Source organism: Micropterus dolomieu, linkage group LG22, assembly GCF_021292245.1.
Source record: "Micropterus dolomieu isolate WLL.071019.BEF.003 ecotype Adirondacks linkage group LG22, ASM2129224v1, whole genome shotgun sequence".
Classification (NCBI taxonomy): domain Eukaryota; kingdom Metazoa; phylum Chordata; class Actinopteri; order Centrarchiformes; family Centrarchidae; genus Micropterus; species Micropterus dolomieu.
Window position 1 is genome coordinate 1,297,551 of NC_060171.1, and position 21,831 is coordinate 1,319,381.

The window sequence follows — 21,831 nt, forward strand, 5'->3', positions numbered from 1 at the left end:
CCCCCCCCCCCCCCCCCCCCCCCCGACCCTGTACGCAGGATAAGCGATTGACGATGGATGTTATTGGAGGCAGAAAGACTTTTGTGACAAGGACTGCAGTACAAAATGTATCCACTTGATTTGTCCTATGCTGACTGTTAAATCCATAAATTAACTTCTGCTGAACTTTGGAAGTCACTTTGGCATATCAGTAATTCAGTTGTTTTCAAATAAAGTCAAAATAAAATGCAGCTAAAATGCAAAAGTGATATACTGAGTTATGTTCCTAATTACTTAATAAGGATAATAACTTATTCTTCTGTTATTGATTAATAAAGTGATGCATTTCCTGTTTCCTTATTAGTCGTTGGATGCCGTTGCTGCGAGCATAACTGCAGAGCTCATTCTCATCTGTTTAACAACTGAAGTTGGGTTTTGATTTATGAGTGCACAGAGAGCTGAGGTAAGCTGCTTCAGTCCAACACAGCTCACATTAGAAACGCCACGTCTGCACGTTAGGAAATGAATGTTAAAAACAAAGGTTCAGACTGTGTCAGCCATGGCTCCCGTCCTCTGTCACTGATGCGTGTTCGTTTGATACCGTGTTGGCGTGTACCTGTGCATGCATCTCAAACTCTGTGTGTGTGTCTTAAAAGTGTGTGTCTAATCCAGTCCAGATGATCAGAGGGAAGATGAGGAGCCGATGGAGAGAAAGAAGAGAGGAAGGTATGAAGTGATGGAGGGAGGAGGAGGAAGAGGAGGAGGAGTGTTTAATAGCGGCTGGCTGGGGTTAGCATGTTAGCAAGGTTTCCATGAAGCCGGCCCGCACATCTGCAGCCAATTATAGAGAGACACGACAACAGCTCCACAAAGCACTGTGGGGAATCTCTGCTGAGAGGAAAAGACCTACAACAAGACTTTCCACGCGCAGACACCAAACATCTGGATGATTCTGATTCTCGTCCACACAGCTGGAAGAACGGACAGCTGTTATAATCTGTAGAATTAAACTTTTGACTTTATTTATCCAGACGAGGTTCAACATTCCCTTCCACTCCTTTACAGTGGAAGCTGCTGGGTACAAACACAACCAGCTACTGAGCATATTGGAGTTAAATGCTTTTCTCAAAGGCACATCAACATCGATTGCTGGGTTTTATAGCCCGGTCACACCATGAGTGGCCAAGAAAATTTGATTCCAACATGATCTCATGTTAAATGAGTAAACGCACTCTAAAACACAGATTAGGTGTTGTCATTGTGAACTTTGTTCCTCCGGCAAAAATTAGACATCCCATTGAGTTCAAACCTGAGTTCAGATGTCAAACTGCTCTGCTTTGACACTTGTTCATTGATGTTAATCCATGGTACATATGTGTAATGCTTTCCCCATCACAAATTCAGCTGTTTACCGCCATCACCAAGAAACGAGGACGGCGCCCATTTTGACGTTCTCAGAGAAACTTGAGCCGTGATCCACGAGGGCCACAGAGGAGCGAAAAACTGTGCGTCTTGGTGTGGCTGTGAACTGACCTGAACTTACCAAACCTACCAATCAGGACTCTTCAATCAACGCCAGCTGGACTATAAATAGCTTGTGTGCGCACAGTTCGGGGCGACTGTGAGCCAGTTTGCCTTGCTGTTGGTTGCATACCCTGTTAGTTTAGGGAGTATTTAGTATGTTTGTATTTCTTGATATTGTCTGTTTGCTGCCTGGCTGAGTGGCTTCAGTCAGTAGTTTTGAATCGTTGTCAATCACCAAGCGTTGGGTACTCTTTTGTTTGAGTATTCTAAGTTGCAGGATAACTGCTCATTTGTTTACTTTGTATTTTTGTAAGCATATAGGTGCTGACCTCCTTTTGTTCTTCAGTGTGTGTTTTTTGAGCTAAGTAACTGTCTTTGCACAAGACCCTCTTTTGTTTCATTTTTTGTATTTGTCAGCACCTGTATAGCCTCTTTTTGCTGTATTTTCTTGTGCGAGCACGTTAATTAAACCCTTGACTTTAACCGGAATATTTCAGTTGTCCTATCCACCTCATTTCAATCCCAATCACTTGTTGCTGCCCTACCTTAACGAGCTGGGTCGTAACATTATTGACACCAAGTTGGACATCAAATCTAGTGATGTTCCCATCACTGCACTTGGGCTCTTTGAAAGGAGCTGATTGGCGGCTCTTTCGGCTCCCAAACAGCACTTCATTTAGTACCACTGCCAGTGTCGCTGCCTCAGTTACATTCTCATTGCAAGAAATAAAAATGCAAACTTCTGCCATATATTGGCACAAATACAAAGATTCTGTATTCTTAATAAATAATTACACAACTTTATACAGACACATTGTGTATATTTCAATTAGTAAAATTTGTATAAGTGTAATTTGTTCATTGTTTATGCTTTCTTTCTTGAAGCGAAATCAAATTTCAGATCCCATCGTTCAGTTAAAAGAGTCGACTCGTTCACGACACATCACTAAAAGTCGGACTCAGATTGTTAATGTTTACCTTGATTTAACTTCTGGTAGCAAAACAAAAACACCAAAATGCGTAAAAAGTAAACGCAAACTTTAACTTGAGTGAAAAATTCACGAATGAATCTTCCTTATAAACGTAAAGAAGGCAAGAGAACGAAAGGAGAGAGACAGAAAAAACAGACAGAACTTGAGTTTGTGGAGAGTTCTGAGATCAGTCAGCGGGTGACGTGAGACAATCCATAAGTTTTGGATGGAAAGCTGGCAAGTCCTGACTTCCTCTTAATTTTATTGATTAAAGTGATACTCAGTAGAAAATAAATATGTTTGACAGTAATATTTATTTTAGGCCTGAAGCCAACCTGCTTGTAAAAAATTGCCTGAACTCAGCTGCAGATGTTTAAAAAGCTTCCTGTCTGGTCACTGCTTTTAATTCTACGTGTGCCTCCCACCCACCGACATCCGTCCTGGTCTTTGTCCTGGAGTCCAGACTCAGACAGACGGTCACAGACATGCAGGTGACCTCCTTCCCTCCTCGCTGACAGTCTTTGTTAAAGATGTTGACCTTCTCAGGTTCAAAGGTCAGCTTGGCCTGAATCCGCACCACGCCACGAGACCTGGAGGGAGGGAACGGGCTATCATCACGTTGTGTTTGTCTGTATCTGTTCACTTGTTTAATTCACATAGTTGGGAGTCAGTTACCATTTGGGGACAAAAACTGCCCCCTTAAAGTAAACCATTAGCATTTTGTTAGGAGGAAGATTTTAGTTTTGTCAGATTAAGGTTAATATTAACACTGGGGAGTTAGGGTTAGGCAAGAAGTGGTTATGGATATGCTTTAAGTATCCAGGGAATTAATGCAAAGCTTTGTGACGCTGTATTCAGACACAGTGCTTCAAGCAAAAATGCTAACATCAACATGCTAACATGCTCACATTGATTTTGCTAACATGCTGATGTTTAGCAGGTTTAATGTTTACCAAGTTCCCCATTACTGTGTCTCAAATCGCGCCCTTTCATACTTACACTTGCTTTTTTTAGTGCGCTGACAAGTACCACCAACGTATTTTCAAACTTGAACTTGAAAATGGCGGCCGAGGACGCTGCAGCAGTTGCAAGTTGCGATAATACAAGTAGAAGTAGGCTATGTTCGTTTTTATGTATTTTTAATTAAACGTAATTAAAATCAAGTGAGCAAGCAGGCCAGCAGATATTTTGAAGGTATTTTGAACAATTGCGGTCGAATGATGGCGATAATGATCTGCCCGGTTACAATTCGTCACTGAAGAAGAAGAAGAAGAAGAAGAAAAGACCAAAAGTTCAGATCATCATTTTTGGTAAGTGAATGAAAGTCATTAATATTCATCCTCTGGGGGACACGAATGTCAACATTTCATGGCACTTCATCCAAAAGATGTTGTGATATTTCAGTCTGGACCAAAGTGTTGACACATAAAGACATGCTGCCAGCGTGTGTGTGTGTGTGTGTGTGTGATGGTCTGACCAGACGATAACGGCAGCTCCAAGTGCTCCCACTGCGAGGTCAACAAGCCCGTCTCCATTGACATCCAAAACCCCGTGAAGACTTTGACCGAAATACTGCAGACCTGCAGAGAAACCAGCTGCTGACAGACGCTGGAGAGAGAGAGAGAGAGAGAGAGAGGGAGATTGATTTCCTGCTCAGATTCCTCCTATTGGCTGAACTGGTTCAGCATCTGTCACCTGTCTGTACTGGTGTTGGATGGTTTTGTCCTGGCCATAAAACACATAGACCGCCCCCTGGTGGTCATCTTCTAGTGGTGCTCCCATCACCAGCTCCCTGAACCCGTCCCCGTTCATGTCGGGTATCTGGGTCAACGCAGAACCCAGGCGGGCGTTCTGAGAGCGGTCAGAAGCCTCCAGCGCCCCCTGCAGGATGAAAGATGTCTAGAGAGAAGAGCTTTAGTTTAGTTTTCTCGGTCTCTCCACTTCCTCCCATGATAGATGTGTGTCTTTACCAGCATGCTGAGCAGCTAAACAAACTGTGAGGATTAATCTTGCAGCAGTACCTGTGGCGGCCGGTGTGCATGTACCTGTGGCGTGCCGGTGTGCATGTACCTGTGGCGTGCCGGTGTGCATGTACCTGTGGTGTAACTGTGTAGATGTAAACCTTCCCTCTCTCCCAGCCCTGGCTATAGAACATGGGTGCTGCCACTAGCAGTATGTCCGTGTGTCCGTCGCCGTCTACGTCCATCGATAACAACTCACTGCCGAAATATGACCCGATCTGGAAAAAAAATAAAGCGTTAGAAAAACAAAACAATGGAAAAATTGTTTATAGTATATGTGCTTTACACTGTATAACATAGCAGAGCCGTATAAAGTAGTTGGCATGTCAAAATCCAGCAGCACCTTCAAACTAGGTGCATCTCTCATTCTATTCATAAGATGAAGATCAACCAGGGGAAGAGTTGGCATCCTGTTTCACTTTTAGTAGCCACATAGAAATATTTAAAGGAACTTTGAATCATGCAAAGCTGCCACACAGGAGTCACAGAACTACAATATAGGAGCGGAAAAGCAGTATAATAGGTCTCCTTTAAGAAAGTTGTTTAACCACGTGTGTTATATTTTCTTATTACACTCACTGCCTGCAAACCACAACATGGACAATATTAATATGTCATGTAGAAAAATCATGTTGTTGAATTATCAACGTATGGAGCTTTTGGCTTTCACATTTCCAAGGTTTCCTAGACTGTAAAGTAGTGTCATCAGATGTGTGGCTGGTCCTGGTACAACTCATCATCATGGAGACAGCCATGTGTCACGCATGCATGGAAACATTCAAAGGTACAATATCTACATGCTTCTGTGTGTGTGTGTGTGTGTGTGTGTGTGTGTGTGTGTGTGTGTGTGTGACCTGTTCTCCCAGCAGTGCCTGCAGGATGGTCAGGTTTCCAGTGTTCTTCAGAGTAAAGACGATGACCTTGCCGGTGTGGTTGAACCTCGGAGCTCCGGCAACGTAGAGCTGAGAGCCGCGAGGCGAAATGAGTGAACCCACAGAGTAACCTGAAACCAGAGAAGAGACAGAAACAGAACACAAGATATTTTTTATTTTTCATCTCTTTCCTACTTAAAGGCAGGGTCAACGATGCTAATCCAGATTCAGTGAATATCTCCTCATGTTAGCTGTTCTTTGTGTATGTGTGCTGAAAAACTATCTGGTGTTTGTACTCAGCCCTGGATCTGTAAATGGGAAACAAACAAAGTGGTGGACCCCGCCACACAGCACTATTTCAGCCATTCCAGCCTGAAAATGACCTAGCCACGGATATCCAGCTCACTGAACAACCCTTATTGAATCAGAGGCCTTTCCAGTGGTTCCACCCTTTGTTAACAGCTGAACATCTGAACGTAACTTTGTGGAACTATGTACCGTCTGCGGAGCTGTCTAGTACCGCAAGCAACATGACTTTGAAGTGGGCGTTGCTGTCTAAAAAGATAATGATGATTGATTGGATGGAGCACATGCTCTCTTATGTTTTGTTTGAAATGACCTATAAAATACTACTGTTAAAAACCGTCAAACTGATCTCAAACCTGCCCAAATTTTGTCCAGCCGCCCAAACTAATTTTGACCTGCACAATCTAAATTAAAACCCCCCAATCTAGCAACACTGGGTACTTCATAAGCCATCATGGTCACGCCCCCTTTTTGGGGATAGAAAACCAACGGTCCTAAAAGATATCAATGCAATTTGAGGTATGTTTGTATTACAAATTTGACATGTGTGTATGCATTTATTTTGTGTTAAACAAACCTTTGTTTTATTTACTTGTCTAATAATTATTTTACGACCCTGTCTGAACCTGAGAGCTTGCGATACAGTAGTAAATTAGGGTTGATTGGTCCTGTTAACAGCTATCTAAGCTAGGCAGCTGTTGCTGCTACTGTCTGACTTCTCATTCAAGCTTGCTATCATCAGTGGTCACTGTCAACGGCATCATTTAGCTATTTACCACATTACCTAGCATCAGTGAATATTTAGGTATCTTATATGCCTCAAACCAGATCTGGATTCTTATATTTATTTGTTTTACAACATGCCACACACCAGCTTTTCTGCATTTTTCTGTTTCTCTCATTATGTGAGAGCGTGACTCTTTTCCCCAAAAGGGGGCGTAGCCTTGGCACCTGTCACTTTATGCCGATCTGATGTAAACTTTTGTTTGTGAGGCACTGTGTAATAACATTGCAACCTCTAGAAAGCACCAGCATGGTGTTCAATTGGAAGTATTTCAGTTTAAAGCTAGATGCATACAAACAAACTAATAAGGCATCAAACATCAGACATGAGAAACAAATATAAGTATAGAGATGTAAGTGCAGTGCAGGCTTTATAATTTGACAGGTCATTACCCAGATAAGCTCCGTGGTTCTTCAGATCATCTGGAAACTCGTCCTTATAGGAGGATTTTGGTGGAACAACTTTTCCATGTTTAGTTTCTTTCAGCACGGCACCATTCCAGTCGTAGGCGCCCACCGCCCCGAGCAGAACACCGTCCTGAAGGGACAACTTGGATTTTAAAGGAGATCACTGGAACATAATGTACCACATATGTACACACTGAAGACCGGGAAGACTTCACGTGTTTAGTACTGAATGAATCCACCAGCTGAGCCATTGACGAACTTCTGCAGTTTGTGATTCCAAGTGGGATGTTTTAGTGCTTAATGTATATTTTCACATACGTTTCCCATCAAGCAGCTCAAGTAACAGGACACATAAAGGGTCCAGTTACACTGCTCCTGAGTAGATTTTACTATCTGAAAGCTGAGCATCACCAACACTCTGAGGTTTGATCAATTAGGCCTCAGTTGACTCCGAGAAGAACGTTAATGCTCTATGGGCCCAAAAATGCTGAAGCCTGAGGACAGCCATGGAAGAAGTACTCAAATCCAGAACTGAGCTCCATCTGGGAACACAATATCCAATTCAGTTGATATACACATACACCACGATGCAGATGCAAAACTCGACCTTCAAGGCCAGAGTCAAGTGTCCTTTGGATCTATGATTAAAAGTAGTCTCAGCATTGAATCTGAACGTTGATCAGAGGTTGTTGTTGCTTGCAAACTTTTCCACCTGATTGGATTCACATGTTCAGTGTAGCTATGGTTACATTTTCTGCTGGAGATTAAATCGTTCAGATCATAAATCTCAGTCCAAGTGAAGTCACAAGTCATTGCTGTTAAACTTTAAATATTTTGTTTGCTTTGAGGACATCATTGGGTTAAACCAACTTCTGTTTCTCTTTGTGGAAAATAACTCAAATCTAACATGTGGTCTCATTTGGCATTGTGAATACGGCTTCAGATCTCAAAGTGATAGATAGTTCAACAGTTTGGGAAGTGCATTTACTCATTTTCTTTCCAACAGTTAGATGAGAAGATTCTCTCTTTATTTGATCCTACAACTAGCAGCTGCTCAGCTTAGCTAAGGGAGCCAGTCTCCACAGCAAAATGTCAAACTGTTCCTTTAAAAATACGGTTGGTTCAGGTCTCAGTTTTATACTAGACTCTATGCTCTACCCACACATCATGATAGGGTTGGGGAGTGGGGGGGGGATTAGTAAAATTTAAATTTAAATGTAATTTTGTCAGCATTTTTGGTAACAAACACTGCAGCCAGCAGCAGTTTCAGCATTGTCCTTAAACTCAGTCAGACCGTCTCACAACACGTGTGCAGTCAGTCGCACACTCAGATGAACTCAGGCGGTCGTAAAGTCCAGATATGAAAGTTATTAAAGTGTTGAGTCATAGTCTCTATGGGCCAGTGAGTCAAGGACAACAGTGAGTGACCAAATCCTTGGCGACGACAGCGCCACAAAGCATTGCGTCTGCTTAGATCTGAGCTGCACATGGACTGACTCTGGATCTGCAGATTCAATGTTAAATGTCACAACACTGCTTTTTTAATCCCGTAGGAGGGAGAGGATGGTTTTCCTGCAGGATGGCTCGGTCAGAGATGATACCATGAGTTCTGTTTTCCACATCAGTCTGACTCCAACCTGATTGCACGTATTTACCTTTTAATCCTGAAACTTAAGAGCAGGAAACTCTCTGCATACTTGTCTGTGTATGTGATGGTTTGCATAGTTGTTCGTGAATGCATGTGTGTGTTTGGGTTGAAGTCTGTTCTGCCATGTGTTCCTGGATGTATTAATGTGTGTGAGTGTTTTGTTGGCAGCTTTACGTTCAGGAAAACCATCTGCTCTGTGTTACACATAGAAAGTTTCCACGACACCATTTTCACTCCTTGACGTTGGAATTCAGGCAAATACAATTTTCCCTGGATGCAAAACAACATAAATATTTCTAGAAGCTTCTTATTCTGCAGCTTCAGACATCTGTCAGGACCAGAACCAGACCCATACTGAGTGTTCAAGGATGATAGTGATAGCAAAAGTTGAGAGTTAGATTTTTTGTCGACTGTGTTTCTGTTGGAATGAAATAAAATACACAACTCTGCTCCTGTCTTCTATTGACATTAGTGGATCGTGTTTCCTTTACAGGAGAAAACTGGAGGAAACTCTGTAATTGTTACCGACATCAACCAGATATTAAAACCTGCAAAGTCCCAAAAAGTAGAGATCCGGATGTCTTCCAGAATTTATAATTGTTCTTTATCCAGTATGGACAGATCTTTGGAAGTAAAACCTGTTAAAATAATGAATTAAACTGTCAGCTAATATATAGTATATAATCCAAGGACCTTTCAACAGAGCTGCTCCTTCTTGATTAAAATTTGTGTGATGAAGTATGATGTGTGAATCCTTCACACAGGATTTCAGGAGTTTAAATATGAATGTGAGCTACTTACTTTGACTAAATGTGAGGAGAAACCCGCCTGAGCCATCTGCAGACCAAAGCCTCGACCCTGAGTGCTGGTTCCTGCAAAACAGAAACCCTACAGAGACTGAGCTCCACACAGACATCACGCTGTTACTTTCACATTTTAATAAATGCATCCTCTTTTAAGTGCCAAAAGTGGTGCCAGTACTTCTGATCCCACTGGGAATCAACCACCCACACTGCAGCTCTCTGCAGCATTTAAATCTCTCTTTTGGTTTGTCAGTCTGTACAGCTGATTCACACTAGTTCTCACCAGCTGACTAATATACAAGTGAAAGCTGCCACTTCCAGCATAACAATACACCTACGCAGATTGTACCTACCTAGCTTAAAATGGTGGTGATGAAGTGGAGAACGTGGAAGACAAAAAAAGAAATAGCTAGACAGATTCAGAGGAATGAAGGCCAAACCAGAAAATATTGGACAGGTGACAAGACAGAACCAAAACAGTAAAGTTTTGGGCTGTAAAACCAAAAGAATGAGCTGAAAGACACCAAAACGCTCTATAGAGCTGAAGGGGACTGCAGAGTTGGGTAGAAAAAAATCTCTGTGACCACATTTACATTATACATAGTCAGCTTATCAGGTTTTATGGGTACAAAGTTACCAGTTAGCTGTAACATTAAAAATCACTAATGCAGCTTCGGACATTTATCAGCTGACCTTCCAGAGAGAAAATTCTCTCTCCTAGTGCGTCCACAATGTCCTTCAGCGCCGACTCGTCTGTCACGTTGAAGAAGTGTTTCTCATCCGGGTCGCTAGCAATGAACTTGATTTCCTTCAGGAAGGCTTCAGGGTTGATTCCCCGACGGTTGTAATAACCCAAAACCTGGACGAGAACCCAGAGGAAAGACTGAGGGCAGGGGCTAAGAGTTTTTGATGTCCAGAGACACAAAATAACAAAGTGTGTTTGGTGCATGTGCTAGGACAAAAATGGGTAGAGCCAGAAGTAAATTTTAGGTTGCAGGTAAAGATAGAAGGCATCTAAATCAGGACTAGAAAGGAAGTCAGACTGGGTCAGGAGGTATTTGAGGGTTGAAGGTAAAGAGGGACAGACTCACAGCAATAGCGTACATGGTGATGTTGTCTCTCTCGCTGTCGGTGACAGCCTGCAGCAGCTGTGGACTGTCATGAGATTCTCCGTCTGTGATCACAATCATCACCTTCTGAGCGCCAGGCCGGCCCCCACGCTTGAACCCCTCAGACCTGCAAGTCACAGACTGAGTGTGAGTGACCCGGGTGGGTTACTGTGTGGGGTTTTTTATTCACAAGGACATATTCTTGTGTTGTACCGCGCCACGTTGATGCCCAGTGCTGTCCTCGTCTCCTCGCCACCCCGCTGGTCGATGCTCCTGGCGGCATCCACCACCTCCTCCACCGTCTGGTACTCACCCAGACTGAACTCATGGACCACTGTGGAGCCGTACTGTACCACACCCACCTGCAGCCAAAACACACCAAACCTGAATTCCTGCACATGAAGGTATCACCACGGCACTGCTGCGACATCTAACTAACCTACCCAGAGACTTTTTCCTTTGCCTGTAGGTCAGTTTCCAGGAAAACCAGTCTGCTACTGGTGGCTGGTAGGTTCAAATCTTTACTGAAGGGCAAGTCAGTAAACTGTCGAAAGTAGAAAAACTATTTTTCATTTACTCTCAAGATGTTTAAACCCCGTCCCAGATTCAAAACATTACCAGGTGCTTCCACTACTTTTGCAGGTTTCCCAGTCCTTAGTTGCATGCTGGGACATACGGTAACCTAAATCCAGGCTACTGTAGCTCACAAGCTCAGTTTCAATACAAGTTTTAAGTCTGAAAGACATCCTGAGTCAGCTGAGCCTGGTAGATATTTGTCAGACCAGACCAAGCTAACACACTAAGCTAAGATGGAGAACACAGTAAACCCTGTAACTGCCAAACATCTCCATGTTAGCATTGTCATTGTAATCATGTTAGCATTCTGACGTTAGCATTGAGCTCAAATGACCACTGAGTCTAAATACAGCTTCACAGAGCTGCTAGCATGGCTGTAAACCTTCTGAAGGACATACAGCAGGTATAAGAGTTCAAATTATTGCTTTTCTTTCCTCAAGGACTCTTAAGGAATTGTTCACCTTCCTGGCCAAGACTTTTTATTGATCTGGGTCAGGATTTGATCTGCCTCTATTTTGCTTGCAGTTTGTGTCAACTCAGTGTTAATTATGTAGCTAAATACAAGGTTTAACTCTGGAAAACATCCACAGAGAATGGGCTGGGCTAAGTCCCTATTAAAATACCTTGTCAATGACAAAATACATTGATTTAATTTTAAAAGTAGTTCCGTTTAAACTGACATTTATCTGGATTTTAAGCCACATGTTGCAACTCTGCGCAACGCAGTTCATTTAGTCTTATAAATATAGACAAAATAAAATAACCTCTTGATTTCCCCACAGATTCCCTAAAGAATTAAAAAAATGAATTCAGTGTAACAGAGGAACAGAGAACAGAGATGTGTAATTTGCTATTTATTAATAGAGTTATGAATTTAAAGCCAACTAAATATTTAGATTAAATTAATACTGGACACTTATTCTTCATATATGTTGGCCTGTAGACAAATCTTCGATGTTCAGCTGACCAGTTGTGTCCTAACCAAAAATTAAAGCCAAAAATAATCAGCCCCACAATTGTACAATGACATGTTAAAGTTTTTCCTCAAATGGATTGAGAAAGGTCATTAGTTTAAAAGAAAAAGTTTCTAGAACTTGCTTGAAAATTAGAAACATACAATAATATAACAGCTCACTAAGTGGTCTTTTCATCCAGTCATGTCAGTCATCTGTTGTATGCTCTGTTCATGACAAAATACATTATTACATCCCACTGGACTTGATTGTATCTTAACTTTAGTGATAAACCGACCTGCGTCTGACCTGGGCCGATGTAGAACTTCTGCAGGATGTTGATGAGAAAGTCCCGGACCTCGTACCAGGGGTAGATGGAGTTAGAACCGTCCAAAACAATCACAATGTCCATGAACGTCTCACACCCTACAAGATTTTTAAAAAACACACATACAGGACAGATGGATGGATGGATGGATGGTGTCAGATAGGTAGATGGATGGAAGGATGAAAATCGCATAGAATAATCAAAGTTTGGATGGATGGATGGTTGAAAGAAAGGTTGGATAGGCGGATGGATGCATCGATTAATGGATGGGTGGATGGATGGAACGATGAAAGGGTAGATGGATGGATGGATGGATGGATGGGTGAATGAAAGGTTAGATAGGTGGATGGATGCATCTATGAATGGATAGGTGGATGGATGGATGGTTAGAAAGGTGGATGGATGGAAGGTTGAATGAAATAATAGATAGGAGGATGGATGGATGGATGGAATGTTGGATGGATGAAAGGATAGATGGATGGATGGAAGGATCAAGGTTAGATGGATAGATGGATGGATGGATGAATGAATGGTTGGATAGATAGATGAAAGGATAGATGGAATGTTAGATGGATAGATGGATGGATGGATAAAAGGATGGATGGATGGAAGGATTAAGGTTAGATGGATGGAAGGATTAAGGTTAGATGGATGGATGGATTGATATATTGATGAAAGTTTAGATGGATGGAAGGATTAAGGTTAGATGGATGGATGGATTGATATATTGATGAAAGTTTAGATGGATGGAAGGATTAAGGTTAGATGGATGGATGGATTGATATATTGATGAAAGTTTAGATGGATGGATGGAGGAATGAAAGGTTGGATAGATGGATGTATGGATGGATGATCGATCTATCGATGAAAGGTTAGTTGGATGGAAGGATTAAAGGGTAGATGGATGGATGGATGGAATGTTAGATGGATGGATGAAAGGATAGATGGATGGAAGGATTAAGGATGGATGGATGGATGAATGAAAGGATGGATAGATGGATGAAAGGATAGATGAAGGATCAAGGTTAGATGGATGGATGGATAGAATGTTAGATGGATGGATGATGGATGGATAAAAGGATGGATGGATGGAAGGATTAAGGTTAGATGGATAGATGGATGGATGAATGAAAGCTTGGATAGATGGATGGATGGGATGGTAGATGGATGGAAGGATAAAAGGTTACATGGAAAGATGGATGGAAGGATGAAGGTTAGATGATGGATGGATGAATGAAAGGTTTGATAGATGGATGTATGGATGATCTATCGATGAAAGGTTAGATGATGGATGGATGGAAGGATGAAGGTTAGAAGGATGGATGGATGGATGGATGAATGAAAGGTTGGATGGATGGATGGATGGATGGATGATCTATCGATGAAAGGTTAGATGATGGATGGATGGATGGATGAATGAAAGGTTGGATAGATGGATGTATGGATGATCTATCGATGAAAGGTTAGATAGATGGATGGATGAAAGGGTAGATGGATGAATGGATGGATGGATGGGATGTTAGATGGATGGAAGGATAAAAGTTTACATGGATAGATGGATGAAAGGATGTAAGGTTAGATGGATGGATGGATGGATGCGTATAGATTACTCTGCAGGGCGGGTGCGATGGTGTGGGACAGTCTGAAGCTTCGGCTGACTCTGGAGCAGATCCCCGTGCTGTACAGGGAGCTTCCACATTCATGAGACCAGAGCGGACCACAGGTCTGAGGACAAAAACACAGCAGGGATCATTATGCAGACTGTTTATTAATATTGTTGCTTAATAAATGTAGTGCTTTGGATGATTTCGACTCGTCAGGTATTTGAAGTGAGGCTGAGCTGATGTGGAGGAAGTTTGTGTGTCACGTGACTCACCACAAAGCTGTTATCCTTTGGGTTGGAGGTCAGCGTCATTCCCAGCCTCATGTTGTCTTTCCTCTCAGACACGTTGTCCAGAGAAAGTTTTCCTGATTCACAACACGTCACAGTTTCACAGGGAAGTTACAGTCTGTGTGGTGGGTGACGCGGTGTGTAAATTTTAAATACTTCAGCTTTCTAGTGTCTTAATCTCTCGTTCATCTTTCACATAGTTCAGTGTTTAGATAATGAGATTTGAAAGTACTGGGCTTGTACACAGCAGGCGCATTCACTGTAACATTTAACATTTCAGCCCAAACCGGTAAATCTTCACTTGATTATTGGATTCAGGATACTGCTTCTTTTGACATTTAAATGTTTAACATGTTGAGAATTAGCTCAACATCAACTAAACATGCGTAAATGCAATTAGATTGTTATGTTTTCTTTTCCAATTTATGACAAACGTTGGATTTTATTTACAAATGAGAAAATGTGAAGATTTTTTACTTTAAAGAAGACGCTCATTGTCCGTTTACACATTTGAGTTTTGATTGGGATAGTCATCACTGTCCCTGTATACAGTACACGCTCTACATTTTAAACATGGAAGCCATAGGAGTAAAGCATGAAAATACAAAGCGAGATAACACTGCTTTCTGTTTTGATCCACATTACAAACAACCGGTTTCTGTCTCTGAAGAATCTGGAGCCACACTGGCCATCGTAGAAGTAACATATACTCTCTTAAGTACAATTTCTATATTATAGAATTAGAATAGAGTATTTCCAATGAATTGTACTTCTACAATTTCAGAGGGAAACAATTTACTTTTACTGAGATACATTTATTTTAAAGCTAGGTTTCTTTGATTTTACATTTAAAAAAATATTTAATTTGAGCCATAACTTCTGGGTGGCTGTGGCTCAGGAATTAGTGTGGGTTGCCTGTTAATCAAAAGATCGGAGGTTCAATCCCCGCTTCCTCCAGGCTGCATGTTGAAGTGTTCTTGGGCAAGATACTGAACCCTGAATTGCCCCTAGTGGCTGTTACACCAGTGTGTGAATGCGATGTAGTGTAACAGCGCTTTGAGTGTTCATAAAGACTAGAAAGGTGCTATACTGAGCATTTACTAATATGATGCATTAATATAGATTAAGCGTCCTGCAAAGTGTTGCTCAGATTTAGTGACAATGATCATTTTGTTGCCGGACAAGTTACAATTTAACTAGAGTTCCGGAAAAATGTTTTTATTAATTTATCTTTGTGTAAAAGATAATAACATGTGCACATACAACTAAAAAAAAAATGTTTAGGACCTTGGGGGAGCTCCATAATGTAACTCTCTGAAAGTGACCATTCTGCATAATAAGTCATTTTACTTTGGATACTTGTATCCAACATTTCACACGTAATACGTATGTACTTTTACTAGGGTTGTGATACATTGTGGTATTACTGCTTTGGGAAGAAAGCAGCAGCAAGAAAAAAAGAAGTGGGATTAACACCTGAATTCAAGGGTTTTCAAAATCTGAGAATGGGCCTCCCCTCAGAAAAGTCGATATTTCAAACTGGGAAAAGTACTTTTACTGTAAACACTCTCTCCACAGCCTCAATACAAACACCCACACACCTCTTTTATTTACTTGCTTAGTTTCGCACAGTTCCTGGATGCCTGGAATCATGATTATGTTATATGATATCTGAGTATTTTATATGATCACATAGACACCCAACAATTGAGCCTATACTACTCATTGTAGCCCCCCCACAGAGAGGCCCACCTCCCACTTTGAAAACCTCTGCCTTAATAATGCTTGAGCGTGCAGCTGTCAGTATCTGCTTTTACCGTAAACACTCTCTGCACAGCCTCGATACAAACACCTGCTGACACGTTGATGAACACGTCGTATATGTCACAGATTACTCACCCAGGTGGAGTCGGGTGCAGTTTGCAGAGTTTCTGGAATCCAGCGGACATCTGTACACATCACCAGTCTGCTGCTTCCCTGTGGATTCAAAGGGAGCGCCAACCAGCAACCTGGAAGCGCACACACACACACACACCTGAGGCTGAGACAGTGCAGGAAGCACCACACAGCGATGGGTTAGCAAACTGTAAGGAACAGTGTTGAGCCTCAGATAAATCTGCTGGATGCTGAATTTAGAGAAAATGCACTTTAACTTCTAGTGCTATATTCTCTCTAATTTAGATTTATTACAGGAAATGTGTCTTTGGTCTGGCTGTTAAGGAGCACAGACTGCACAGAGGATAAAAAGCCTTTGGGTCATATAAATGATAAATACCCTAAATATAAGGAAGAGTCCTCTGAGTGATATTTGATCATCTCAGGATTAAAAAGAGACCTCTCTGGGGTCAATCTGTGAAACCCTTCTTATCTGTGAATTTTTTTTTTTTTACAGACGTCCCTTGGAATTTCAGTTTCAAGCTGAAAGGATTAGCTGCAATTGGTAAGAAACACTGGATTTCATCAGTCAACAGGCTCAATACACAGCTGTGTTACTTTGCACTTTGATGATTTTCGTAGATAATCTTTGGGATTTGGTCACTAAATTTGAGTGAAACTTGTGTGAACGTGCAGCACAAAATAAAAACACAGCTGATTATCTTTGGATAAACTCTCTTACATTTCAGACCCGGCCGCTCCCTGCCTGTCCAGTTGTCCCCTGTGTGTTCCCGCCTATCATCGTCACCTGTTAGCACCTATGCTGTTTGCTTCAGCTGGTAAAGGTAAAGTCATTGTAAAGCAAAAAACGCTGAATATTCCCAAATGAATATTGAATTCTTGTTTATCAGAAACTGAAAATTGTGAAAGGCACTCTTTATTATTTTATGGACCCAAAATTGAGGAATAATCTGATGATTAAACACATAACAGGAACAGATCGATGCAACATGCGTGTTCTGGTCTTAATGAGCAGTTGGGCGGTGGAGAAGTGAATCCTGCTGCAGGACTGGTTCCTGTGGACATTATGATGCTTTGAAATTCATTCATGCTTATGTAAATCTAAGCTGAGTACAGCTGCCATCCTCCATGGACTGCACTTTTCAAACCCACAAGCCTAGCGTTAGATTATCGGTTTGGTGATCCTTTAACTGTATTATCAAATGTAGGCAGAAACGTAATGCAAAAACATCTTGACTGTTTAGTTCTACGTTGGTGCTAGCTGACTTTCCCCTCCTGCACTCAGAGGCCAGCTCTTGTAGCAGCAGCAGGAGCTGCTGGGAGGTCAGCGGTTGTGTTAAACGCAGATCCTGCTGCTGCAGTGTCACACAGCGGGCAGGTTATTAGTGTTAACCAGAGTAAACACCGCCACATGTGGCCTGGACGGCGGTTCTGGGAAGTGGGCTGAGTCACATACCAGAGGACATGCCATAGTATAGGGCTAACCTCCAGTCTGCTAATGCATCTCCCGTCCACATCAAAGAGTCCACATCCTGCAGCGGCTCACAGCAGACTCTGATCCTCTGACATCACTCCATCATGCTGATCATTTCCTCAGAAGGTAGCTTTTAGGTAAAACCTCTGAACTCAACCGTCCTCTTCTGCTATGGCTTTATTGGACTACTTGTTACCACATTACTGATTTCCTGCAGCAGCCCTTTACGGGTATGGACCTGCGTTATTCAGCAGTGGGTTTTATACGAAGGTGGAGGGGAAACATTGAGAGACGGACATCATAGGCTACTTTACTCTATCTTTCCTCAAAGCTGGAGACTTTTACATATAAATTAACGTCCGTTAAAGTCAAGCCCTTTCCACAAAATCACCTCAGGTAAATCTCTCTGTATTTGCAGCATACCAGAGTTATTAAATCTGGCGTCTGTGGCGTCCCACACTGGCAAACCAGGTAGTGATGCTTTTTACACCAACCAGCAATGACAGGTTTGCCAGGGGCAACTCAGAACCACGTAGAAAGCTAAAGGAGCCGCCATCAGAGAGAATGTTTATTGGTAATTTGTTTATCATGATTGTACAGTTTGTGTTAATGTCCTTTTGGCAGCATTGTATTGTATGCAGTCATGCCAATAAAGCCACTTAAATTGAAATTGAAAGGAGATGAAGCAACTTTCTACTGACTACTGAAAATGTTTTAGAAATTTTTCTGCTTTGAAGTTCAGCTGCTGCTGCTGCTGGAAATGTTTGGCGTTATGGGTCGATGCTGGTAGTTTGGTTTTAGCGGTGGACACACTGCACGCTTGTTGAATGTGTGAGGAGGAAAACCCCATAGCAGACCAAACACACACACACAGATCTCAGCATGAAGGCTGGGACGCGACAGAAACACTCGGCTCTGTAAACACATACCGCCGGAGGTTTGACCTCCCAGAGGTCAACACAGGTCAACAGGTTTGACCTCTAACAGACACGTGAACCTCAACAAAACACACTAACAGCTCACCATGGCGGTCTACTTGAGTTTTATTAAAGTTTTCCATGGGTTTATGTATCTTTTCTTAATGAGAGTGTAACTCAGAGGAATGTAAATAAAGATGATTTGATTTGCAGCCCACGTGTTTGGCTTTAGCGGAGGACTTGGCTGGAACAGAAAAACTTCACACATAGTTTGAAATGCCGACTGTTCATTTCCCTTTGCATTCAGCAGCTCTCTCTCACACCACGCTTGTCGAGACTGAATTTTAAGGACCAGTAAGGAGGATGTAGTGGCATCTAGCTGCGAGGCTGCAGATTGTATCCAAATGAATACCCCTGGCCTCGCCCTCCTCTTCCCAGCATATAGGAGAATCTACAGTGGCCACAAAACTCTTTCGAGCCAGTGTTTGGTTGTCCGTTCTGGGCTTTCTGTAGAAACCTGCCAGTGCAATTTCAGGCAGCACAGACATATCATACACATGCCACCAGGGGGCCTCTACATATACCTTTTCTGGCAGGTAACAAACACTTAGATTCCCTAGAGCTCCCTCTATGGTAATCCCAAATATTGGTAATCTCAGGCTTACACACTGGTCGTCATCTTCATGTCTTCCCAGGAGAGTAAACAAATGCTCACATTTGGCCTCATGTGACTCTAACGAACCAAGCAGTATCCATCACCTTGATAACGGCCCCACAAAGTTCCATATCTGGGACTCTCTGCAAGTCAGTCAGAACATGAAGAAGCCTTTTGGATGAGAGGGAAAAACGTCTTCAAGTATCTCTGAGACGTTTTAAGAGGAGACACGCCACGCCAGCCCATTAGGGTTGGGCCGATAGACGATGCCATTGTCCATCGGCGACAGACATCACCACGTTGAGCCCAGCAAAAAATTATTATACCACCCTGTGAAAGCAGGTTTTAATGACCACCAACATTCTTATTATTGTTTTTATATATGCTTTGCACCTGCCTCTTCTCTCGCTCACACTCAACTCAGGTAAATCAGCAGTATGTTTTATAAAGTCGCCTACGACTGAGAACTCGTCTTTTTTCCGTATATTTCCACCCGCGATCCGTTATCATGGCAGCAGGTGAGCCTCACGTCGGCTTATTAATGATGAAGCCTATCAAACATCAAACATCTGCACTCTGTGTGTTCTTTTACCGAGTGAAGTCTGTGCGAGAACACATGCACATATAACGACTGCTGCCCCCGACGGAAATTTTGTAGACATCGTCCCAACCCTACAGCCCATAACACAAAAACGCCCTCCCACTATAACAACACATTGTCACTCCCGACTCTTCACATTTTGACGCTTGGTCAAGGCCCTTTGGCCCTCAAAAACTGACTCTACAGGGCTTCCCCCACTGCGTTGAACTCCGATTGGGTCTTGACCATGTGTGACTAAACGTATTAGGCCTGACTTAAGGGTCTACCACACATGCGTAGTAGAAGTATAACCTGTGGGGAATAACCTTATTTTTGGGCAAAATCATCTTTTTTCAGTAGTTTTATCAGACTTTCCAGCTGATTCTATTCATGGAGTTTTTATGTCCCAGTCATCAGTGAAAAAGTGCAGTGATAGCTCTTTTTCTATTCATTTAATAGGGGCCTGATCTCCCCAGAGGCATTACCAACATGGAGGCCGAGTGGCGGGACTTGCCTATAAGGACTTCAAGTCCAGTTAATTTTAACCTTCCTTGTATAACTACGATCTGAATGACTGAGTATCTTCACAGACATCTGACATCTTATTTTATCTTTTATTGCAATGAATGAGAGGACTGAGTTTCTTCACACAGTCAGTCTGAACGAAGCGTTCGTGCTCAGCTCTGAACAATGCCAGTTCGCTGGTGAAACTGGCATATATTTGTGCACATAGAGGTGGTGGTAAGGAGTGCAGGTGTTAAAGGTCACAGGACCCTAATGGTTTTTGGGTACAAATAATATTCCTGAGCACAGTCATGGATGAAGGAGAAGGAAGAGCAACAGCAGCTTATTCCATTCGAGTCTGTCTGCATAACAACATCAGCCAAACACCTGAGATGTTATTGTCACCAGGCTGTGTAGAAAAACAACTCTGCAGAATAACGATGTCAAATCCCCCCTTTAAAAACCCACACAGAGCTGAGTGATGGGCTTCCCAGAGGGAGGCTGGGGAATAACAAACCGCAACACATAGTTTCCAGATCCGCCGATCTGCCTGGGGATGCAGGAGAAGCCGGTCTCGAGACAAACGCAAATACTTTCCACTTATTTACCTGCGACTTCAAAGGAAGAGAGATTTTGTAATCCTGGAAGACTGCGAGGAATTCATCAAGGCTGAAATGTTTCCAGATAAAAACAATGAGGCAAAACCAGGAATGTTGTACAATCTCACCTGCAGCCGCAGACAGACAATAAAAAGGACAACAACAGCGTGGCTGAAGACTCTCAGACCCAAAAAAGGCAGCGTCTGTATTTATGCTTGATCATTTGGTGTGATGGTATCATGTATGTGTGTCAGCACCACAACTTAAAGGTTACAATGTGATGTTTTCTTGGCCCAGACCAGGACTACAGGTGGGAAAGTGACCGCGAGAGTCTTTTGACACAACTGGGAAATACATATATGTAATAGGCATATTTATCTTGCCAGTAAAGGAATTCCATGGGTCCTGCAACTGTGTGTTGCTAGGTTGTAAAAAAAGGCGGCGGGAAGCGAGCTGACCGAGGCACACAGGGACACGAAGATGGCATTATCAGAAATTTCGACAAGTTTACCGAGACTTCCGAGATGAGTTGACAGAAAAGCAGGCGTTTATTCTTCCTGCTACGAGCTCTACGAGGCTGGTGTGCATCATTTGCAAGGAGTCTGTTGCGATTTTCAAAAGTGGAAATATTAAACGCCACTATCAATCTAGACGCAGAAAACTTACCCAAAGCAGTCTGAGGTGAGGACACAGAAAATGAATGTTCTCAAAGCACATTATGAGCGATCTGCACGAGTCCTGTCTCACTCCCTCACAGCACATGAGTGTTCGCTGAGAATAGAGGATTTTTCGGACAACAGATGGAGAAATTGTAAGCTAGTGCATGGATGCTGAGTGTGAAACACAAGGAAAAGACATGAACTTAAAGCCACAAGACGAGCTGAGGTACTGTATTATTGTTAACTGGGCGTAGGAAGGTAACAAATTGTTGGGTTTCAGGGTTGACTTACTGGACCACAATTTAAGTTTAAATACTGTCACTTTCCCAATTAAATACCCCTGAGCTACACTGAGAAGAAAAGATTAGAAAAGAT

The 21,831-nt window shown here is 42.4% G+C and overlaps 1 protein-coding gene across 1 annotated transcript in view; it reads right to left on the minus strand.

The window, feature by feature from the left end:
• The window catches only part of itga11b (integrin, alpha 11b), a 41,163-nt gene that overhangs the window by 16,301 nt on the left and 3,031 nt on the right, over positions 1-21,831 (minus strand). Inside the window, exons 2-15 of the mRNA XM_046036981.1 lie at positions 16,072-16,181; positions 14,158-14,249; positions 13,892-14,015; positions 12,252-12,379; positions 10,638-10,786; positions 10,407-10,551; positions 10,009-10,174; positions 9,314-9,384; positions 6,850-6,994; positions 5,350-5,498; positions 4,570-4,713; positions 4,170-4,373; positions 3,952-4,082; positions 2,904-3,064 (exon numbers count right to left, since the gene is read on the minus strand). Coding sequence (XP_045892937.1) covers positions 2,904-3,064; positions 3,952-4,082; positions 4,170-4,373; positions 4,570-4,713; positions 5,350-5,498; positions 6,850-6,994; positions 9,314-9,384; positions 10,009-10,174; positions 10,407-10,551; positions 10,638-10,786; positions 12,252-12,379; positions 13,892-14,015; positions 14,158-14,249; positions 16,072-16,181 — 1,919 coding nt within the window. The remainder of the gene's footprint in view (positions 1-2,903; positions 3,065-3,951; positions 4,083-4,169; positions 4,374-4,569; positions 4,714-5,349; positions 5,499-6,849; positions 6,995-9,313; positions 9,385-10,008; positions 10,175-10,406; positions 10,552-10,637; positions 10,787-12,251; positions 12,380-13,891; positions 14,016-14,157; positions 14,250-16,071; positions 16,182-21,831) is intronic.